The sequence below is a fragment of the Pelecanus crispus genome, chromosome Z (assembly GCF_030463565.1).
Source record: "Pelecanus crispus isolate bPelCri1 chromosome Z, bPelCri1.pri, whole genome shotgun sequence".
Taxonomy (NCBI): domain Eukaryota; kingdom Metazoa; phylum Chordata; class Aves; order Pelecaniformes; family Pelecanidae; genus Pelecanus; species Pelecanus crispus.
The window spans coordinates 13,128,107-13,152,326 of record NC_134676.1 but is presented as its reverse complement, the minus strand read 5'-3'; the positions used below and the strand labels follow the sequence as shown (position 1 = coordinate 13,152,326).

Here is a 24,220-nt window from a genome sequence, read left to right as displayed (position 1 = left end):
TAGTCTGGAGTAAATGTGAGTCTCTGTTTCCTCTGCATAGACAACATTCTCAATCTGTTTTCTCATAATTTTTCGTAAAGAAAGAAAAAACGTAAGAGTCAACTTACCATGTGCCACTTTTAACTGGGTTTTTCTTGGCTTGCAAACAGGTCTTGGATCAATTTCAGTAATTTATTTTCTTTCAGAAATGTTCATAAAATGTTACTGCAGAATTATTTCACATACACTTTTCAGACATAAAAATTACAAGGTTACACATAAAATAGTGCATGACTGTTCTTTTCCTCTAAGTGGACTGTATGTAAGCCTGGATGAGTAGGAGCACAAAAATGTGTGGTACTAGGACTAAGCTGTTAGTCTGAGTGCACACCAGTACTATGCATGCCAAGTCTTTCCCACCTCCCCCAGTATATCCTATACTAAACTACTGCATTTCAAACCTTTTTTTTCTTTTCTTTTTCCTGTTTATGGTGGACCATTAAGATAATAAAATAGTATGCCTTGTAAGCTAGATCTTTATAATTGGAGAGGTGTTACGCTGATAGCTCTTTTATTATTTGTTGGTGTTACAGGATTTATTCATCATGCTGGGAAATTAGTCTGTTGGGGTTTTTGCATATCTTTCTTTTGCTGATATTCTTTTAAACACTTGTAAGCTGCTTATTGCTATACAATTTCTAGTCATCTGCCTTTATGGTCTTAATAGATAGCATCATGTGGTTGTATTATTTAGAGTCCTTAACTGCCAGGCTAGGTGTCTTTTGTACACAGGCTGTATCATGATGTTTCTGTTAGCCAATCATTCTTCTACAGCGCAGCACACTGCACTTCCATTTTTTACTTCCGTAGACACTTGATTTTACTTTGGCACTTCCACATTCGACAGTCTCTACCATGAGAGAAGCATTCTATACGTATTACGTTGCCATTTCAGTATGTCTTCTGCACTGCACAGTGGAGGAGGCAGGTGTAACGTTTATTGGCTAGGTTGAGGTAAATGCCATAAGGATGTTTGATCTCTACTAATTACTTAGGAAGCGCTAATTACAACTGCTTTGCCTGTGCTGGATATTTAAATGGGACTTCTGCTTTAGCAGCATCTGCAGTCTGTGGCTGAGGCTTTCCGTTTACAGTTAGTACATGTTAAGTACTAAATGGAAGAATCTGTTCCTTCTAATGTGAGAACAGTGCAATGAGTGGAATTTTTTTATCTCGTAATGAAAATGTTGACGTGGCATTATGATAGCCTGTTTCTTGAATATTGTTTGCACCTGGGTAGGTGAAACCAGTGAGAGACCTGTTCAGAAAAGAACAAACTGAAAGGAAACTAGGGGAATTTCAGACAAAGAAGAGAGGAATCCCTATCCCTTACGCACACTTGTTTTTTTTAAACACCCAAAACATGACTCTGGCAATCCATCCACATTAATGACCTGATGCAAATCCCTAAAAATGAAACATTGTACAGCTCCCCAATTTGAAATAATACAGTACTTTACATAGTGTTTTAAATTGTGCCTACTGTAGAAGAAAAGGTAGAAGAAAGGGATAGCTGTTATATTTGGGGGAAGATACAGTATGTTTGTAAGCCTGGAGGAGCAAATTGTAGTATTAATGTAGCCTAGTTAGTCAAAGTTAGTGAAACTTATGCCTATTATTTAGTCAGCCAGTATTAGACTTGCTTTGTCTGTATTAGAAGGTGTTGCAAATACGATTTTTTACATGGCTTTGGTTTAGCAGCAATTTAAGATTTATTAATATTTTTGAGATAGATCACAGAATTAGGTTGTATAATTCTTAACAGCACTTAAGCATCAGCCAATTTAACAGAGTGATTCAAGAGAATTCATTATAATCAAAATAGTGACTTAGTTAAAGATTCGAGAATGGCAAGGGTCACCTGAAATGTACAGCAGGGTTGCACACACAGATGGGGTTTAAATCAAATCACAGAGACAGACAGCTCTAAATCAGATGGTGTGCACACACACAAGACAGTTCTGAATCAAATTGCACACACACACAGAGGTTAATGTGTGATTAAAAATTCCCTTTTTGTGAGTTTCATTAATGTCGGGGGGCTGCACAACAACAGAAGGACATACTCTTAAAGAGAATTGTACTGGACCTGGCTGTGATAATTTTCTTCATAGCAGCCAGTTTTCAGTTTTTGGCCAAAAAGGTATAACACAGCCCTGTCTTACCTGTTACTGAACAGTGTTCACACAGTGTCAAGGCCACCTCTGTTTCTCACTGTGCCCACACACCAGTGAGTAGGTTGGGGTGTGCAAGAGGCTGGGAGGGTGGACAGCCCGGACAGCTGACCCCACAGACCAGAGGGGTATCCTGTGCTATATTGTGTCATGGTCAGCAAGAAAAAGGGAGGGGGTAAAGGGGTGGGTAGGTGGTCATTGCTCAGGGACTGGCTGGGCAGCAGTCTTTTTGTGGGAGGTGGTGAGTGAGTGGTTTACATCACTTAGTTTTGTTTTGTTTTTACGCTTTTGCTCTTCTTTTTCTCTCTCCCCACCCCACTGGGGGAGATTAGGGGAGCGGTTATGTGGGATTGAGCTGCCACCTGGGTCAGCCCACCACTAGGAGACACTAAATGTGTAAGCTTCTGGTTGTCAGATCTAGGCAGGATGCGAGCTGTTTTTCTGATCCTGTTATATTTACTCACTGCCATGGGAAGACTTGTTTTTTTGAGTGAAACACCTAATGTGGAGGACTTAAGCACCAGTTCTAATTAAACATTTCTTTCAAATAAATGTCAGCTTTTATGCTCAGTGACAATAGCTGGTAGTGTAGAAATCAATTTGCTGGTTTTGGAACATATTAGTTACATCTTTATTTTGCACCAAGTATGGATAACAGAGATTGGATCCTGATGGAAGGTGGCTTTGCAAGAGCCATGCAGATATTTGAAGTCATTATCTGCATGTGTATACACTTAATCATCCTGAAAGTTAGGCTTCTAAGTTTGTCTTTTCATTCCTAAATGAACAGTCAGACTATTAAATGTTGATTTGTTCAGGGGTCTCGTAAGGGTTCAGCAGTGTGCACGTGTTGGTTGCCTCCTCTTCAGTAAAGTTTTTTACGATCTTAATTTTAGTGAAGAGGTGTGTCTGTGTAATTTATGCCTGTGTAGTGCTTGAAAAGCTGGGCAATAGCATTTGGCTTTAGTGCTTTCAGTAGTTGACAGTTGCTGTTTGTTATTTATTCCTAAATGCAGTAGCAGGTTAATCAAATACCTGACAAGTTTCTTGTCAACAATAGTCTGCTTTGTAGAATATTATGCTTGCTTTCCTAAAGCATTTCTAGTGTTTGGCTGTCAGAACACTTCAGAGATTTTCCTCACTAACTTACCTTCTGTTCATAACTAGATTACAATTTATGTTCCAGTAAAATGGCTAATGATTTCAGTTGCGTCAAAAGAGGAAATCAAGAGGCACCACAGTTAGACATCAAAGTCCTCACATTGTAGTATTCCAATAATAAACACTTCTGCACTCTGGTTTGCTTTTCTTTCTGAAACAGGTATTAACTTTCAAAAGTTCCGTAGGTCAAGATGTATCATTAGATGTTCCTGCAACCTTCTGGGTTGAGAAGGTGATGGCTTACTTGAAAGGTAAGATTTGCAGCAAAGAGCTAGCTAGGTATAGATTGGCATAGACCCTTAATCTAGTGTGAAGAGGATGAAGAGGGATCTAGTTAATTTTAATTGCAAATGACTTGAAGTTTGGATATTTTCCCTTTGACACATGAGAAAATCCAGAGTATTCGTCTATCAGGTGTCTTGAATATTTTGAATATTCGTAAGTTTTGGGCATATTGTTTTTATCTTTCTATTACTATTTTTGAGGGATGACTGGTAAAAGGGGTGAATGTCTCCTAACATTATTTTGTCTTCAGAAATGCATTTTTATTTTTTCCAATAGATAGAACTGTGTTTCTTTTACTGGATCTGAAATTCCTTTGTACCCACTCGAGCTATCTGAAAAATGAATCTCAGTTTTGGTTATTATATATATTATATGTCTATACAATATATCCAAAGTAGCCTTCTCTGAATGCATTCCTGTCAGGTGAAGCTGGGTCATGTCTTTAACCAAGTATGTTTTAACTTCTAGTGCTTCTAGAGAAGCACTGAAAATGAAACTCTGGCAGACAGTAGATGTGAAAACATTTCTATAAGACAAATGGACGGTTTGTCTTTTTATAATTTTCTAGGTAATCGTAAATTTTGTCGAATCTTATTGCTGTCAAAACTAAAAATGAGTTTTGCATTTCAGGGTTGCTTGTTGTCTGAGCACCTAAACATGAGCACATTCTCAGCTTACTGTCATTCTTGTATTCCAGAATTGTGGAGGCTTTTCTTCTCTCTTGTCTTATAGGTCCATAGGGGAGGGAAGAGATTGAAACTATTATTGAAGAGTTATTTGTAGAAGGCCTGAACTCTGAACATTATATTTTCCACTAAGTCTCAATAGGCTGGGGTAAAACCACACAGTTCCTTGGCAAAGGAAGTTTATTTGGATCTTGCCAGAGAATGCTGCCACAGAAGCTGCATTTGGTTTTGTGTTTTAATCTGTCTGGTATTGTGTAGTACTGTAGTGTCATGGAGTATAAGATTTTCTTGCAGGTAAATAAATCAATAGCTGTTATACTTAACAGATTAACATATGTGTATTGAATATCTATTAGAAAGTAACAGAGAATATCTAGGTCATTAAAGCACATGCATAATTTGACTGTGACAGCTTTTGTTGTGTGAGACTACTGTAAGCTGCAGACTGTGGTTACACTCGTCTTCAGGTAGATTAAATTACAGTAACCTGCACTGGAAAGAAAAGGACAGATCTTTTTGATCCCCTGAAGGTGAAAATGGATCAGTTAATATAATAAGATACCTGTGGTGAGAGCAGCCTAATTTTATCTCGAGGATTCAAATAATTTTGGACAGTCCAACCTGTCTTCGATGAATATTGCAATGAAGCTTTTCCTTTTTCTCCTCTTCCATCATTGTTTTCTATTGTTTGCATTTTCCCCCGGCTTCTTGTAAACATGTTTAGTTGCGCTGGTATTTTTACCAAACCTTTTAGACTTTTAGACTATTATTTAGACTTAGTATTTAGACTTCGAATTGGTTCTCACTGGAGTTTAAGGTGTCTGTCTAAGGTTACTTGAATAGCTGAATCAGAGCTTTATAGAAATCTGTGTAAGGACCTAGTTGAGGAGGGAAGAATGCTGACTGGCTACAGGGCTTCAAATTAACAGAATAAATATAAAGTTAGTTTTCCTAGTATTGACCAGATTTTCTTTGTCATTGAGACTTTGGAAAAGTTTGTGCGTGGTTTTTTTTTTGTGTGTGTTCATTTTTACAAGACCCATTTGCGTATTTTTATGTTGAGAAGCTTCTTACAACAATATGGTGGGAAAAAAAAAACTTAGATAACTTTTTTACAGTGTATCTTATTTCTAATATAAGAATTACCTGCTCTGGAAAAGGATGTGGTTGAAATTTTTACGTTTGACTGAAAAAGTCAGGCATCAGATTTGTTGGACAAATTATAAAATATGCTCAATATGAAATTCAGTATATATAGCATCAATCTTGCTGACTTCCACCACCTCCAAGAGATTCAGAAATTGTATTAGTTCTTCTTTATAGAATGATGATGTTCCTAAATAAAATACTAACTTTTAAGAGTGTTTGATATCTAAAGAATCCATAAACTTGTAACAGTAACTCAGTTACTGTCTCGGTTACTGACTGTGATCTTCCTCAGATGTCTGCTTATAGTTACATTATCACAAAGAAGAGATTTGCTTACTTGCAACAAGAGCAGGCAAGCAATTTTACTTTCAGCTAAAAGGATAGGAACCACAGAATCATGTAAAGTTGTCAGAAGCTGATGTTCACTTACTATTCTTTGTCCTCTCCTATCGCTGTGTCCTGGTATTTCCATTTAATTGTATGACTTTACATGAGTATCCAAGAGGACGTAGTGTTTCTGTTGTAGAAGAATACTGGTGATAGATACATTTGGAATTCCTAAAATGAAGCCTTTGGGTCAACAGAAAGGATTGAAATTCTATGCTAAAACATAATTTATAATAAACCAGGTACTTTCATTATCCTTTCTGTATACATACTGTCTCTATTTTGGATTTGGGCCCACCTTTAAGGAGATGTGTTGTAGAAGTTCTTCAGGTGATTCCAGCCGCTTTCAGAAAATCTGCTTTCACTAAAATCAAAATACATAAAAACTGTCATCCACAGTCATACCTGTGAAGCAGATTAAAGTTGCAAAGTTGCTTGCAACAGATTCTAATGTTGGAGATAGGATGCAAGGGGAAGGAAACAGCCATCCTTGACATGAAAACTGTGGCAGATGAAAATTCCTATTAACTTTTAATCTGCTGCAGTGCACCTGGGCAGTGTATGCTGTTGCTCCTTTTCCCTCTGCCCTCCCCAGCTGTCTTTCTGTAGATCCCAAAATTACTACTTCAGAGAGGAACTCCTTGACTAAAAAAGAGTTCTGTCACAATTGTGATTAAGTCCATTATGAACTACAACTCGCCACAGCCCCGTATTTCAAGATAAATTGTCTGCATGTCTTTTGCAGTAGGTTTCGAATGAGTGACAGACGATGATTTTGGATTATTATGTTCTGTCTGTGCTTTGTGCTGGCTAATAATAGGCTAGTAGGCACCTCTGAAAGAACTTGCTATTGCTTCAGAGAATCAGAAAGGGATACTATTGCTGTCTTGTCAGATTTAGATAATATAACTTCAGATTTATGATGATCAGGGTAATCATTGCTGAGGTCCAAAATGGGGAGCTGAGGGTAGTGATGAATATAGTGCATGATACCGTAAGCATTAAGCATTTTACATTTTCTGAGCAGACTGTGCTCATGAATGGCTTCAGTACTGGTAGCCCAGTAATATATGATTTTTTTTTATTTTTTTGAGCTCTTTATTCCAAAGACTAAGTGAATAGTTCTAGCTGTAACTATTCAGGTTGTGAAAACTGTTCAGGTTTTGAAAGCAGTTTGTCCATTGAAGCGTGGGTTGTCACTGAAGGGGATGCTCTTGCCTTTTGCTGTCTGTCCCAACCGTGTTCCTTCCCTTTCATGTGCTGTCTCTGGAATTTGTTCACCAGCTCAGTGAATCAGATGAGGAGACTGACCATTAGCTTTCAGACAGACCACTTTCTCATCTAGCTGACTACACAAATGCTACTGTGGGCTTGAGAGGGAGCAGCGATGCGTTTTGGTGGGGTGAAAAAAAATAGATACTTTGCCTTCAGCAGCAGTTCAGGCTTTGTTGGACTGCATGCTTGGGTTTAGCCCTCAAATGGCTAAAAATGAAGACATGGGGGAGCATGTACCTTCTCTAGTTACATGGTTTTGTGCAAGGGTAATAATGAGATGCTGTGACACTGATTTGAAGGGTCAAACTGAAATGAATCTCTTGAAGGAAAAAAAATAATTGAAGTGGTGTGCAGAAAGTAGTGGTTTGAAAGAGATGCTTGTGCTGGGAAAGTGATTAAACACTGGGATGTCATTTTGACCTCAGTTTTTTTTCCTGCTTTTTTCCTCCTGATGTTTCTCTCTGCCACTTTAAGTACCTCTAAGAAAAGATATGTGAATTTATCTATCTACAAAACATGAGTCTCTTTCTCAGTACTGAGATAACTACTTAAAGTGAGCATGCAGATATAGTCTTCCTTCGTGACACATGCTGTGTAAATGCTAGAAGTAGGCAGGCTCTTCGCTAGTTGTGCTATGCAACATGAAAATCAGCCCCACACATACTTTGTACTAGCAGACTGCTGAATTTGCTTTGTCCAATCCTACAAATTACCTAAACTGACTTTCAAACATTTTTTTCCAAGTTCCACATTTGCTTTACTTAGTTCCATCTCAGGCAATACATCTGTTGACAACTGTTTCTTCTTATTCTCATCCTAATAGTAGAACTGAACCTTGTATGTTTTACAGGTCTCCAAACTGTATTTTTATTATGCTGGCATGTAAACTTGGTGAGGGTGACTAATTGCCCTCAGTAACTTCCCATGATGCCAGCAAGCACAGAATGTTTTCCAGTATGTTTGTCATCTGTGATTTCTGAGAACATACCATAAAAATAGTCTGCTGCATATTGGAAAGAATAGATGGCAAGGAAGAAACCCTTGTTTGGGAAAGCTAGATGCTTGTTTGTGTATAAACAAAACAATAGTTTTATGTCTCGGAGCTTATATATTACTACCGCCAACACAGTATTTGAATGCCATCCATGCAGAAGTAATAAAAGTAATAGCAAACTCCTGTGGAGTTTGGGAAATCTTAATTTTTTTATCTTTCAGCATCCAAGTAGAGCTGGTTGAAATTTTTTCCTCTGAAATGTTCTTCTAATGGAAAACAGCCTACCTGTAAATTCAGAATTTACTGTTTGCTAAAGTGAAAGCTTTCTTCAACCTAGATTGTGCCTCATAGCTGAGAAACCCTGAAGCTAGGGGTTTCATGTCATCTTGATAGACTGTCAGATATATTGCTTCAGAGTTAGGGCATGCAAGCTCCTCAGCAGATGTATGTAGTTGTTGTTTATCTTGGCTTTCTGTTACTTTCCAAGGTGGCCAGCTCCTCTTCGGATGGGGGTACCATGGCTGGAAAGGGTTAAAACGACATTTTATTTCTGCTGTCTCTATGTGAAATTTCAGAGATTGCATTCTTTACTAAACTTTGAAGTCTTTTTGTTTGTGTCTTTCACAGAAGAAGAATTTGGAATTTCCTGAGAACAGGAATTCAGGGGTTTGTGTAGCTCTTTTAATTTTTTGGTTTATTTCAGTTTGGTTACCATAGGTCTTTTGTTTTTAAGTAGAGGGTGCTAGGTGAGGGTTTACAGAGTACTATGGAGTCTAAATGTAAAAAGAAAAGGCTTTTAGTAAGAGATGTATAGACTGGGCAGTGTTAGATGCATTATCCCAGGGAAGCTCTGCTGTTGTGGTTCTTCATAAATGTAAATTGAGTCAGTCAGGGCTGAAACTTTGACATAACACTGACCTCTAATACTGAGTATAGGTCTGTGAGGATCGGAGGATGGGCCTGAGAGGCCTGTTAATTGCTAGCGTGAAGAAATATTTTATTTTTTGGTGAGTAGGCTGTTATCTTCACAATTCTCTTCAGACTATTATATGGCTTTATGGTGCTTTTTTAAATGACATAAAGCTGATTTGTATTTGCCATGGCTCTGTGGTCTGCAAAGTAATCTTGAGACTCACTGGCTTAGATAATGCATTGGCAGCTACAGTCTATGTTGTGCTGTACAGTGTTCTGTAAACAGGTGGCCTTGACAAAGTAAGTTAAACACATGATTTTTGTTTATTATTATATGTGTATCTTGAAGCCTCAGGGTTGGAACTCAGCAAGTGCTTCTTTTCCTTTCTTTTGAATCTGAGAGATTTTCATGGATTTTTCACTCTTCCCTGCTCTTTTGTGGCCTGTGACAGGTATAGTGGAACTGCTGCTATCTTACTCTGAGGTAACTGAAGAATTGAAGAGAGAATGTATATTTCTCTGATGGGAAGAGATTTTTAGTAACTCTTAAATATAAAACAAAGTATTCTAAGTAAAAGTTTACCTGATCTCTAGTGAGTCTTTTGTACTCAATTTTATGAAGGAAGGTTTTTTTTTTAACTTCACTCTGTAATCTGTTAAAGATAATTTCTGCTTCAGTGTTTTGAGGTAATGTCTATAAATGTAAAAGGACATCTGCAATTTAATTGTATTTTTTGCACTGCTACTGCTGGGTGGCTTTAATTTGCACTTTGGAAACAGGAAATACTGATGGTTTTTTGGGTAGAGTCTTTTTGTTTGTTTCTTTCTTTTTTTAAAAAGAGCTAGCCTGACAATTACCTGGAAGCTGAGTAGAGCAATGTAAGAGGTAACTGAATGACTGCTCTGCAGAGGTTGGCTGTTTTGTCCTTAAGTGAAATGTTTTAGGAGTTTCACGCAAGTTCTCAAAAGCAGCATTGACTGTGTAAAAATCGCTAACATACTTGGCACTGATCTTTGCCAAATACCTTCAGGCGGTCTGGTCATGCTAGAATCTTCTCGTTCTGATTTTTTACATACTTAGTAAACTATAGTGGTCATTACTACATTGCCTTTTTTGATCAGAGATGGAGAAAGTGTTGTCTTATCTGTCTTTTTTAAAAAACAGTTTTTCCAAATAATCTTTGAATTACAACATCTCTTGAGTAACTTAACAGATTTTAAATATCCAGAAATTTAAATTTTGAGTCTCTTGAAAAATTGGGAATCAATGTGTTCTGTAGAAGTGTTCTTTAATACTTCTGCAGCAGCTCTTATTCTGTAATGCTTAGTACAGAGTGGTTCAACAAAATATTTGAATAGCCACCAAATTCAGAATACTAGGATGTTGTCAGAGCTAATATGTATGTGTTTTCTGTCTGTATAGTTTGCCCATCTAGCTATGGCTTTATTATAGCATAAACACATGATCCCATTAGGTTTTTCACAGCTGGGGTGATAATGTTTGAGCTGCTGAATGACATTATTTCTTTGTCTGTGCAGGAGTTCTCATAATTTCTAGCAGTCCTTATAAATGCTTTTTTGCAAGTCCTAGGACCCTATTGCATTTTAAGTATAGCTTTGTGAAGTTTGAGAATCGGGGATCTTGGAGGCAAATTGGGAAAGGATGTTGTTAGGGAATAATGTGAATTAAAGTTTTAAGGGACATTGGTAGGATGTTTCCACTGAGGGTCTCTTCCTTGTCCCTTCCTTCCCTGCAGGGCATACATGTGAACCCTGCCTTCTGTTGCACTCTGCATGCCAGCATCTGTATCAGACTGAGTCCTAGTATATGTTTACACTGTTTTGTATGCAGATCTGAGCTGGGGTATTTCTACAGTAAGTAGTAAGAAGCTGCGAGAGCTTGTGCTTTGCTCAGCAAAGCTAGACCCAGTGTATTGGTAAGAATCACTTGTTTGTACACCTGCTAATATAATCGTGTGGCTTTGTTACTCTGTTGGACCAGAGGCAAGAGTAAGATGGCTGCTCGTCATACATGGAGTAAATACTTGGCTATCTTGTCTGCACCATCTATGTGAACAGATCTAAGGAAATTCATGAGGGTCACAAATTCATAGAATCATTTAGATTGGAAAAGACCTTTAAGATTATCCAGTCCAACCATTAACCTGACATTATCAAGTCCACCACTAAACCAATTAATGGTAGAGTAGCAATTTCATGTTTTCCGGCTTGGTGGCTGGATTATTTTAATGCAAGGAAAAACTAGGAATCATTAAGGTTGGAAAGGATCTCTAAGATCATCAACCCAACACCTCCAGGGATGGTGACTCCACCACCTCTCTGTTCCAATGCTTGACTACCCTTTCCGTGAAGAAATTTTTCCTAATATCCAATTTAAACTTCCCTTGACGCAGCTTGAGGCCATTTCCTCTTGTTCTATCACTAACTACGTGGGAGAAGAGACCAACACCCACCTCACTACAACCTCCTTTCAGGTAGTTCTAGAGAGCAAGAAGGTCTTCCCTCAGCCTCCTCTTCCCCAGGCTAAACAACCCCAGTTCCCTCAGCCGCTCCTCATAAGACCTGTGCTCCAAACCCTGCACCAGCTTTGTTGCTCTTCTCTGGACATGCTCCAGTAACTCAGTGTCAGATCTTTATAAACCTGGAAGTGAAAAGTTAATGTATTACATGTCACAGCTAGATGAAGTGGGGAAGGGGGCCGCTGTAGGAGAGAGGGTGTCACAGTTTGATGGCGGGGAAGTGTAGCTAAAGAGGCAAGGTACAAGCAGGGAGTGGAAGATAAGGTGGGTTGGGTAACACCGATGCATAGGGCCATTGTTAGGAGATGGACTGTTTAATAAGTGAGAGTTTCAAGAGATTAATGGCTAACTGAACAGGAAGACCTGTGTAAGCTGGGAATTGGGTAAGGGGCATGGGAAGAGGAGAAGGTGAATAAATGCTGCAGGAGGTGGTTGGAAAGAAAGGGTCTAATGAACATGGATTTTTGATAACTTATTCTTTAAGCAGAAAGAAGACCTTGGTCTTAGCTCTGTGCTTTGTCGTTCCTGAGGTGGAAAGTCTGAGCTTTCTAAGTTAATATGGTAACAAGTTTCTGTTACAAACTTTACTCTCATTTCCCTTTATGCTTGTCTAGCAAAACTGCTTTTTACCTGAAAATTTTTAGGTCAGCTCTGACAAAAAATGCTTTTGTGCTGTGTTTGTGTGAATAAACATGACAGTTGTAAACATTCTTTCGATCTTTGAATCAACATAGATTTAAAATTTTGTCTTGCGAGCTATTCATAGCTTAAAGTGCTATTCTAATGTGATTGCTGTCAGATAAAAATAATTCCCTGCCTTGTACGATTTTTTTTTCTCCTGCTGCTTAGCAACTTTAATGAAATAAGTATTTCATTGAGTCAGGATGTTTATGAAATTGTGAAAGACTTGTAGGAAGACAGCTAAAGTTAAAACACCTGGTGGTGTATTTGTGAGAAAACTAGTGCTGTTTATTAAATAGTAGAATGACATGCATCTATAAATAGTGGTCTTTGATCTTCAATGTAAGTGTTTTGAGACTGTTAGGTATTTGGAGTCACAGTGAGAACAGTGTTAAAAGGTCAAATACCTATCTTGTTCCATAACCTGTAGGGAGCAGTGGCCAGGCCATGTCCAGGGAACGGGTGTGCACAGCACGGCGACTCCTCCTCCTCCAGTGTACACTGACTTCAACTGGGTAGGAGCTTCCTAGGCTGTACGTGGCTTACAGATCCATCGCTGTCTGTCAAACTTCATTATCAATCTCCTATGAATTTAACTCATTTTTAAAGGATTTTTTTAACTTTTACCTTCCTGTAAAAACATTGGAATAGAAATATAGAAACGAAGTTGGCCTTTGACTTTTCTAACCTGTGATTTAGTTTCATTTACCACCTTTTAGTCCTTGTCTGTGGAAAAAGAAAAAAATAATTGTTTCCTGTGTGAATAGTACATTATTCTATATTGTTATTCTTCCTCTCTGTACCCCTTTTACTCCTCTTTTCTTTGCTGTCCATCTGTAGCCTCTTTAATAGGCAGTAGTTCCATAATGCTGAGCATTATTGTTTCTCTCTTGTGCACCTTTTTCTAGCATGAATAAGCTGTTTTTAATGTTGAAGATAAATGTCTGCTTCTACTCATTCAGTTACACCAGGAAGTTGGAGTTAATTTAAAGGATGATTTATTTAGACTGTTGAGTGCTAAACTGACCTTCTATGAAGGTTCCTTTGGTTGTCTGAGGTCTTTGCAGTAAGTGCCAAAAAGAATCAGTCCATCTGCCTGAACTATCTGGAAAGATCAGTTTAATGGATTGAAGAATGTTTGGGATGACACTGACTGTTCTAAAATATCTCCTTCCTCACTGTGTTAATACCAGTATAATCTCCATATATTGAAATATGATGTTCCTCCTTTAGTGGATCACCTGCGAACTCTGGGCTGGGGGAGTGGGGGAAGGTGGTGATGCAGTGTATGTTCTCATGACTTTAATGTCATCTAACTCACTAGAGCAAGCAATTCCATTTATGAAGAATATAATCTCTTTGAGCTGCCTTTCAGGATCACTTGATTAAAAAATGTTGGATGGTTGTGCAGTCTCCATTCTTGGAGGTTTCCAAGACTTGGCTGTATAGAAGCCCGAGCAACTTGATCTGACTTCATAGCGGAACCTGCTTTCAGCAGGAGGTTAGACTAGAGATCTCCTGTGGTCCCTTCCAACCTATATTATCCTGTGATCCTTTGTTTCTCTGCAACCCACAGCTTGTGGCCATTGTTGTGGTTTAGCCCCAGCCAGCAGCTCAGCACCACGCAGCTGCTCACTCACTCCCCCTACCCTGATGGGATGGGGGATAGAATTGGAGGAGTAAGAGTGAGAAACACTCCTGGGTTGAGATAAGAACAGTTTAATAATTGAAATAAAGTAAAATAGTAGTAATAATGATAATAATAATAACAATATACAAACTTGAAAGGGAGTGCCTTCTTTTTCTTCTTGTTTCCAGCACTTTTCTCTGAAGTATTGCAAAGTAGATATTTTTAGAGATGCATCACTAGAGGAGTTTTGGAAGGTCTTTCTGGATCATACCAAGTATTTCTGCAGTCATTTTTCAAAAGACAAAATATTTCTCAGAATGATTTTGTTTTGTCTTAGATACTTAAAAAATATGCAAGAACTGTTGGCTAACCTGTAAGTAAAATAGAATCCTTTCTATAGAATTTTTTTTTGTTGTAATTGTTGAGCAATGGAGTACAAAAGTCAATACATGTATTTCTAGATATTGAGTGAATGTATTGGGTCAAATATTCTGTTCTGCCACTTAAGCAGACGGCTATCAGTGCAGAAATATGGATGAAGAAGCATGGTCAATGTGGTGTGGTTCATAGAATAAATGTGGTTTGCAGTTTTGCAGTCCATATAAGAACAATAAGCATCAAGCTTTAAAAATCATGCTTTCAAAGGATTTAAATGACAAAATAATAGCTATTTCAAGTATTTGCTTGAAAACTTTTGTCCTTTGGTTTACTATATTCAAGCTGAAAAATCCCTTCTGTGGTTTGTGCTGATTGCCACATTCGTGTTTCCAGTATACTCCATATTTTACTTAATATTGATTTTCAGGTGGTTATTACTTCAGCAGTGCCATATTGTTTATGGGTGTAAAATTGTGTTAACATTTCTCAGGAAACTCAGATAAGCCTGTGTGATGTTGGTAATGCCAAATGCTTCGTGTCTTAATGTAGTAAGTTAATTTTGACTATGTATAAATTACACTTTATATCTTGCAGTTCTTTATCTTGCTGTTGTTTTGTATCACTTCCCTGTGGTTTCCCTGTTCTTCAAAGAGCACAGACTGTGTCAAAACTACTAGGAGATGAGACTGTTTCTCTTTCAAATGTTTTCAGTACAGGAATGGTAGTTGACTAGTGATGCTACTTCAAAAGTGTATGAGGGCAGGAGAACTGCTTAGAGAATGCAGTAAGCCACTTGTATTTGCTTTCAGGTGGAGATGGAGATATCTTACTGTCTTTTCATTCTTCACAGGGTTACACATCATTCTGGAATGATTGCATCTCCTCAGGATTGCGTGGCTGTATGTTAATTGAATTGGCATTGCGAGGGCGTCTTCAGCTAGAGGCATGTGGAATGAGGCGCAAAAGTCTATTAACAAGAAAGGTAGGTGGAGGAGAATGGTCACATTTACTTTTGTGTCATGCTCTAGGCAGTACAGTAGCTATAAATTACAACTGGTTGCAAGAAAAAGAGGTTTTTTCTTTACATGGGGATGGGGATTCTGAGTAGTGACCCAAGTTAGATGCACAGAGTTAGAAGTGTTTAAATGGTGAGCTGAAGCACCTTGGAAAATCTTCTGTACTTGTTCTCTGCTCCTGTTTGTTCTCTTGATGTGTTCCTGCTGCTGTTGGGAACCTTGCACAAACAGTTGGCAGTGGCTGTGGCCAGGGTGCGGTGGCAGCAGTTGCTGCTGAGAGCCCGTAGCACTGGTTGTAATCTGCTAAAGGAGCTGGCTTTTGCAATGTTGGTGACATGTGGGCTGGGGCTGGAAGGAATGGCTAACTGACAGCCTGCCAGGTGTATCCTGCAAGCCACCAGTTTAATTCTGGTATACAGTGTGGCAGTTTGTGCTTGCAATGCACGGGAAGGAAATGACCCTTGTACCTTGGGCCCCTGAGAACACAAAACTATCTGGTTTAAGCATCTGACCTTAAATTTGCTGTACTCACTGATCTTTAAGATGGGTAAATTTTTTTAAGGTCCTTTACTGAATTAGGCTGAAGCTTTGAGGCCTTAGTTTATTACTTTTGCTGGTGGATTTTTCCTTAATACAGAATGTTCAAAGTCACACTGTGTGAAGAATTTTTACTTCATCAGCATTAGAGGGTACTTGTAAAATAAGCTTATTCAAAACATGGTCAAATGTTGTCTATCCACCACAAATAAATTCTCTTTTATGGCACATTTCCCTGTCAATATTACCTTTTGCTAAATTTTTTAAAGGAAAGCTTAGAAATTCCCCAACCTTCTCCTGGCTTCCTCCTCTTCTGAAGAATCAAACCTCTGTTCAGACGAACAACTCCTACTTCTTTTAGCTTCATTTAAGCATATTCAGCATTGATTAGTTTGCACATTTTTTCCTCTAAAGCTTTTGGCTCCTTAGGCATTCAGGAATGTTCTTTAGCAGTTATTGTCATTCTGTGCAAACCTTGTCAGCTCTAGCTACCTGAAATTATAAGTATGGGGCTTTTTTTTAGGAAAATGGAAAAATAACCTGTGCATATCTCCAGTAAAGAATACAAGCCAAAGTATTGTCAGCTCTTGTGGTGGTTTGTTTTGTGGTGTTTTTTTGGTTGGTTGGGATTTTTGGGGGTTGTTTTTGGTTAGATTTTATCATGTGGTTTTGGGGGTGGACAGGTGTGTTTGGTTTCTTCTCTCCGTCTCCCCGTTTTGTTTCAGGAGATCTAAAAGCTACCCAGTATTAAAGGTTGTTTTCTTTCTGCTGTTGTAAGGTAATTGAGATTTCTTTTTGTAGGCAGGAGGGTTCTATGAAAAAGGCTTTAATTTAAAATTCAAATTAAGATTGGTTTCTGTTTAAGTAATTTCTTGCAAATAAAATGCCTAACTGCTGATGTGTATGGGGTTTCTTCTCCCCCTGCACCACCTCTCTCAATTTAGAAATCATTCTCATGGGTGACTTGTGTTGTTTTGTACCTTATTTGAAGTTTTGCATGAACACCAAATTTCAGGCTTGTTTCTGTGTTGGCTAGATTTAACTGACTCAGCTCTACCAAATGTCCTCCTTATCCCCTCCTTATCCCCCTTTTGCAGGCTTTGCTGTCCTTGCACTCAGCTTTTGCTGTGAATTAAATACTGCACTTAGTGAGTAGAATGAGCTGTCTAGTTGCATCCGAGGTTGTGACTCAGTGGCAATACCATTTTCTATAGCTTCTTCCTCTCAGGCTAGCCCTTCTTCCTTGCTCCAGGTCCATCCTTGGATTTTGTGGGAAGGTGTAAAACCTCCTTAAAACTCAAAGCTTTGATTTGTGAGTCTTCAAGCTATGGTCTGAAGGGAGGAGTTTAGGCTTCAGTCACTTTTGCCTGTGTTGCAGCTGAGAACATGTAGTCCTGTCTTTGCGAAGAGGCTTATTGGAGTCTGTCTTGGGTTCTTACTAGCATTTGTGCAGCTTTGTCAGGTAACCCCTCTGGCTGAACACTAATTCACTTCTTTGATCAGTTCGTTTTTTTCTTGAATCACTTTCTTGATCTTGTTGTCAGGTGGGGTACAAGTGAGGCTGCTGGCACAAGCAATAGGTGAGAACAAGAAGAAAGTAGAACTACTACTTTGGGCAGTAGCATGGATTTATAACCAGCTAACTGTGGCCTTGGTCATACAGCTGACTTAAGATTGCTAGTTACAATGATTTCCACTTCAAGCCTTAAATCAGGTGGATCTTTGCTGATAAATTTTTGCAGTTTCTAAGACAGAACTTCAGAATGGATCAAGACGTATTGATTCCATGCTTGAATGCCATAGGGAGACAAATGAGACTGAGAAGCTGGCAGACAAGGACTTGATGGACATTAGTGAAACTTTGAGAGTCAATATGATGTTTTTTATATTGCAACATCCTCATAAATTTGGCTTAAGAGTATGTAATCGTTGCATCATTTTGGAGTTCCATCTACTGGTGTCAATTTTAGAAACAAATAAATGAATGTTGAGGCTTATATATAAATAAAGTAATTTAGTGGTTATTGAAGGTAGAAAATGGTACTCTGTGCTGCCTTACAGCCTCAGAAAGCAAACCAAATCATTAGAGTTCTTGAAGACAAAAGAAATCCCAACAAATCCTTGCTATATTAACTTCAGTATTTTATAGCTGATGATTCTGAGTGATTCATGCATGAGTGAATTTTTTGTATTAAATAATGAAGTTTACTTAATGCAAGAAGTGCTTAGTCTTTAGCATTGTTTAATTGCAAAGCTGCATTGTGGAAAATGCAAATTAAATATTCTGTATAATGGAAATTTTCTCAGCAGTTGGATACAAGGCAAATCCTAGTACCTGATAAATCACTGGAAAATTGCAATAAACAAAGATTTTTTTTTTGTGATAAGGCTAAGGACCATCATCTCTGAAGAACCAGGATCTTAGCTTCTTTCTCTACCTTAGCTCCTCTGTTAAGAGAGAGAGAAAAAAATTCCCCCTTGTAGACACTTAATCTTCTGTGACTATTCCATTCACAAGATCTCCAGCCCACTTGATTTTCAACTCTTCTTGTGCTGTCACGACTCTGAAGAGAGTTAACCAGGAAGGATTCATCAATAAATCCTTCAAGAAAAAGCAGATCCATGAAGGTAGGAGAGCGGTGGCTGGGCTTCCACTGCGGCCTGTCTCCATGTGCTGGGAAGGGGAGGGAAGGAGAAATACCGTGGAAGAGTGAACCAAAATACTTTTGTTTGAAGGAAAGGATAATCAGAAGACCCTCTGCAGTGAATATTCAGTGTAGCAGAGAAGTGAGAAGAAACAGTGCTGTATACTTGGCTGCAGAGAAGGGTAAACTTGGAAACAAAATTGCTGTGCATCGTGGCTTCACAAGAGCTTACAGAGTCCTGAGTTGAATGCGGGAGTCTATGGTCCTTACAGCTCTTTCCTCTAAATGCCTGTATGTTTAGGCTTCTACTGTCGTGGTACATTATATTTAAGCTAACTTCTTGAACTTCTTTGCAGTGGTAGGAAAAGGTATCTTAACCCCAAATAAGCAAGGAAAGCTGTTTTTCTTAAAAAAACACCTTACATATATCCTAGACTTAAAATAATTTTTTTATCTTTTCAGTGAGGTTTGTTTTGTTTGGGTTTTTTTAATAATAAAGCAGGTCAAAAAGATGACTTCACATCTTACCTGTTAAAGTGAGATGGGGAGTAGTAGGTTACCAGCTGCAGCAGGCTGGAGCAATCCAGTGTAACTAAGGTTACTGTGAAACTAATCATATGGGATGCTTCAAAGAAACTAAAATACTGCTAGTATGGCAGTTAAAAGAAGTAAAGATAAACAAGTTGGGTGGTTTTAGGCTAATTATTAAAGGAATACCTGAAAAGTGGCTATTAATAGCCACAAGCTAGCAGCTTAAAAACCCAACTTGAAGTATGCTCCTGTATAATTAAAGAACAGAAACTTCCAAAAATTCAGAATCTTGATATAAAACTGGAAGATATGCACTATTATAAGTGGTTAATAAAGGTTTTGAGTGATGCTGTGGTGCAAGCTTGTAAATCGGAAAGATAAATATGCATTGTTGTGTGTTTAGTTTCAGATAGGAATTGTCTGGATTAAAATGTAGTTGTGTTCTTAAACCCAAATATCTGAGGTTTATGGTTGGAGTGGTCTCTAGATCCCAAAAATGGGACAGTATCTCAAGAGACCATTTAATCCTGATGTAGTAACAGATAATGAGGTTTCTCTGGTTCTTCCCTGGCAGATGTTTAGTCTTAAAATTCTCTGCTGAATGGAATTCAACAGCTCCCTGGGTGTTTAATTTGCCTGTTGAAGTTTTTGACAATACATCCTGCATCTTCCATATTTCCAGAATAAGCTGGTATCTTTTATTTTTCCCAAAGTAGGCACCCTGAACTACTGTTTGATACCCTCTTTGTAAAAATACCTCACATGCTTTCTTTTTAGATCTAAACAAACTTTGTTCTTTTTACCCTGGCATTGTGGACTGGTTCATTCTTGCTGATTTTATTAACAATCATAGTTTCTGTGCTTTATATATACCATCTAAATTGGACATAGTATTACAGCTGTGACCTGTTAGGTGTTCACAAAGATCTCTCCAGCAATTTTCCTTTTCATTTTATCTCATTGAGTTTGCACACATCTCTAGTTTGGGATCATTTTGCCAGTATTGAAGCTGTTACTGTTGCAGCTCATTTCAGTGTCATCTACAGACCCTATGGAAGTGTATTGTACTCCTCTATTGTTTGTAGCAAGGATTATTAGAACTATGGAACAGAATTAAACTTGGGATGTATTTCAGTAGGATGCTTAAAGCTTTTCCAGCACACCTTTCTGACTACGGTGAAGCTTTATGAAAAATAAGAGCTTTCACTTACTTCTTCTCTTGTATATGTGGAATTGTGCTGATGTGTTATTTTTTTCTGTCAGTTGCCTGTATTTTTTTGTCAGTTGCCTGTTATTTTTTTACCTGATGCTTATAAAATGCTAACTTCTAAAACTACTTAAATTGCCAGATTTAGTTGTTATTTTCATAAATAGCTTTGAAACTGTAGTAATCCTTCTTTTTCTAAAGGAAGATAGATTTTTATTGTTGTTATTTTGCTTTTATGGAAACATATTGACTTGGGATAGTTTAATCTGTATGTTTGTGTTTGCTCTTGTTTTTCTAACAAGAAAAAAAATTATTTGTACATGGTTTATATAACTACTTATACTGGTAAACAAGCAGTTACTCAAATACTTAAATTTTATTATGTTACTATGAATGATATTTTTTTGTTGTTCTCCTATGCTCTCTTGAGAGAAGAGCTCAAATAATTGTAGCAGTTATTAAATAACAAACTTAAATGATATTGCATTTATTATGGCATATTACGGGTTTTATTAGTACATACACATTTTGTTTAATATGTGTGTTTTAACTGTTCATGAATGGAACATGGTGTTGCTGGTCAATGTGTTCTTCAGAGCTGTAAAACTTACAGATGTTGTCTTGAACCTATTTTTGTCCATGAATATATAGAAGAAGAAAACCAGTTTTCCTGCTTTTTCAGTTTGTAATTGGTTTCTCAGTTTTACATGGCCTAATTGTTTAACTGCAGTATTTTGAATAAATTGACTTGAAGCAGCAAAATAGACTGCCATCAGAGAGGAATTTAACACTGTAGTATACTTCGGGGAGGAAATGAAGGACCTGGCTGGGTTAGTGGATTATCTTCTTTAAAAAATAAGGTATTAAGCATGTTATTAATAGTATAGTTTTAGTCAATGAAAGTTAATGTAAGTTTTAAATAACCTAAGACTTAACATAGCTTTGTAACTAAAATCCTAGACAGTGGGTTTTTTTTAACAACTAGGTATTTTTTTGAAGTTGCATATTCTTAAAGATGTTTCCTTACTTTTTAAAATTTCCTTGGTTTTGATAACACGTAGATTTTTCTAGTATTTATTGGTGGATGTTTATGGTATATGAATTAAATCAAAATGCTGACTGAGTTTTATTCTGTCCTAGGTGATTTGCAAGTCAGATGCTCCTACAGGGGATGTTCTGCTTGATGAAGCTCTGAAACACATAAAAGAGACCCAGCCTCCTGAAACAGTACAAAATTGGATTGAACTGCTTAGTGGTAAGCCTTGGACATAATGTATTTGCTTTCCCCCCCCAGTAAAGCTAATTATCTGCCATCACTAGAGATTATACTGTAAGGTTTTTGGGGAGAAAGTATGCAAAAAAGTTAATTAGTCTGTCCTCTAGGGTAGTCTCTTGTTGATTGTAGCCTTTAATCAAATGTAAGTAACTTGCTTTTTTGACTTAACTTGGTACAGAAAGGATCTATATGGAAGTGTCAGAGGACATCTCAACTCTGTGGAAGAGGTGCCTTCTGCTGATTTTGAAGTAAATCAGGACTGCGCCCTGGAGTTATAACTGCATTTGTAATTGGAAGTGAGGGTTAGTGGAAATTTGAAGTATAGGTGTATGGATTCAGTATTCAGATCTTTTGATAAAGAAAGGAGATAAGGACTTCACTACTCGGACGTAAAAATTGAGGATGGTTTGGCCATTAATCATAAGAAACACTAAAGAGTCAGAAGTTCTATTTTTCCATTAACTGGAGAAATATAATAAATATTTCCAAGTGTTAGGTACTTCTTGTTCAAAACAAAGTCTTCAAGATGAGTACTTTGCACACAGGTCTTCCTGTAAGCTAGTAAGTTGTTGCCAAAAAAAAAAAAAAAAAAAGAAATGCCAATTAGATTTCATCTTTACAATTGCAGTTAACACTTTTTTCATACAACTTGCCAACAGTTGTATCCTCAGGATGCGTAAATTGAACAGAAATTAACAATGCTGTCTTTTAGCATGTAGTACTTCTATCGTTTTGTTGGGTTTTTTTTCTGTAGCCAGAATACATCACCGGTGTTTGTCTGTTTTTACAAAGTGCATAAAATGTAGCTTCCTTCAAGTAGATCAGACCTGTACTTCAATTGCACAAACAGTGCAGGGGAAAAAAACCCCACTGTTTTGTCAACAGCATAACTCCGGGACGTAGGGGGTAATGAGATTTGAATTTGGCTGTCTAAATTTGTTACTTGGAACAACCGGTAAGTAAGAGTTTCCAAAATGAGCAAAATCTCTCTGCCTTTCTCTGCCTTCTTGTTTTCATTATGTTCTTCCCACCATTTGTCCTGCACCACCTTAAACAGCCTTCCTTGCACATCAGTTCATACGCCTGTCCTTGCCATCCCTCCCCTCTTGCTCCTTGACTGTCAGGCAGAAGGGGGGAAGAGAGGAGAACAAAACAGTCCTTGTCTGCAAGGGGCATGGCTGCTGCATCGCCTTGCAGTTCAGTTCTTGCTCAGGTCTCCTTCACTTTTACAGGCTGCAAAAACAGTTCATTTTTCTTGTCCCAAATACATAATTTGTGCTGACATTTCACCTTCTCTCCCAGTGTAGAGCACATCCAGTTAGTACTGATTCAAAAAATGTCAACTAATGAATGAAGAATGTTGTAGGCTTTCTTTGAGCTAAACTAAGGCTTTCCTGACCATGCTGAGCTTTGGCTCTGGGAAGATAGTTGTCGTCAGTGCTGTGGCTAAGACTTGGATCAAACATTTTTACTTACATATGGTTATTAATTACTAGTTCTTGGATGGCATTAGGATTCATAGAATCATAGAATAGATTCTTTGCATTTCCCATGGTTTAGAGTGCTGCCCTTTGAAGAAAAACATTTTGCTGGTTTGTGTGGGTTGTTTTTTTATAAACTCCTTCAGAATTTTGCTTTAGGACCTGATCCTGGAAAAATAGCTACTCTATCCGTAATTACCAGGTGATGCGAAGAATGCTGCTTGAAGTTAAGTATATGTGAGTTCAAAGCCATCATGGAAATATTTATATGGATGTGTAAGGTGATGTTTGACAGGCTAATGTTGTTTATAAGATAAGTCTTTAAGGGAAGGAAGAGCAGGGAATACAGAAGTTTGGATCAAAATGTCAGGTCTTCCTGTAGATGTATCAAACATCTGTGTTTGGACAGGCAAGTCTCTGTGTAATTGAGGAGATTGGTCACAAGGTGTCACCACAGTACTGATTTTTATTACTGTGTAGCCACTTTACCTAACAAATGTAGAAAAATCTAGGAAGTACCATGTGCCCTGTGAAATGCTGTAAGGAAACTACTTTTTTCTGTGTGTGATAGTTTCATCCATGGTCAAGCTAGGGAATTGCATTCAATGAGGTGTGGGGCCTATAGGGACTTGTGTAGTTTGGGCCTGGGTGGGTTCTCTGCCTTTCACTGTGCAGCTGGTGTCACCTCATTTGTTTACTTAACGTGGCTGTTACTTGGATACAGTGTATGTCACCCTCCATCACAGTGGGAGAAACCTTAAATTCATCTGTGGTTTTTATTATTATTATTGTATGTTAACCAGTGAATTTTTAAAAAGCTTTCTGATACAGAAACAAATTGATACAGAAATTCTCATATCACTTATAGAAAACCCCCATCTGTGTAAGAAATACTTAATGCTGTTTCTCCCCTGGCCTCTTAAAATGTATAGACTCCTTTATATCGGGAGGGGATTTTAATACTTATGATAAATACTTAGGCTGGACCTAAAATTTTTAGCTTGTTAAGTACAAAGGTGGATTTCTCAGTGCTTAACAACTTTAGCTTTATCAGTAGCTGTTGATGCTGATCTTGTGCTTTTTGCATCCCCTCCTCTACACACACAGTCATGCACTCTGAAGAGCCAGATTCTCCTGCCTTAACAAAAAGCATTAGAAATAATTTTTTTAAGAAACATTAAAGCCCCTGCCCAACATGTGCTCCTGTGTACACGCACACCCCCACACTCACACAGT

The 24,220-nt window shown here is 37.9% G+C and overlaps 1 protein-coding gene across 1 annotated transcript in view; it reads left to right on the top strand.

The window, feature by feature from the left end:
* GOLPH3 (golgi phosphoprotein 3) overlaps positions 1-24,220 on the top strand; it is a 33,437-nt gene that overhangs the window by 5,621 nt on the left and 3,596 nt on the right. Inside the window, exons 2-3 of the mRNA XM_075726228.1 lie at positions 15,142-15,273; positions 21,368-21,482. Of these exons, the coding sequence (XP_075582343.1) occupies positions 15,142-15,273; positions 21,368-21,482 (247 nt within the window). The remainder of the gene's footprint in view (positions 1-15,141; positions 15,274-21,367; positions 21,483-24,220) is intronic.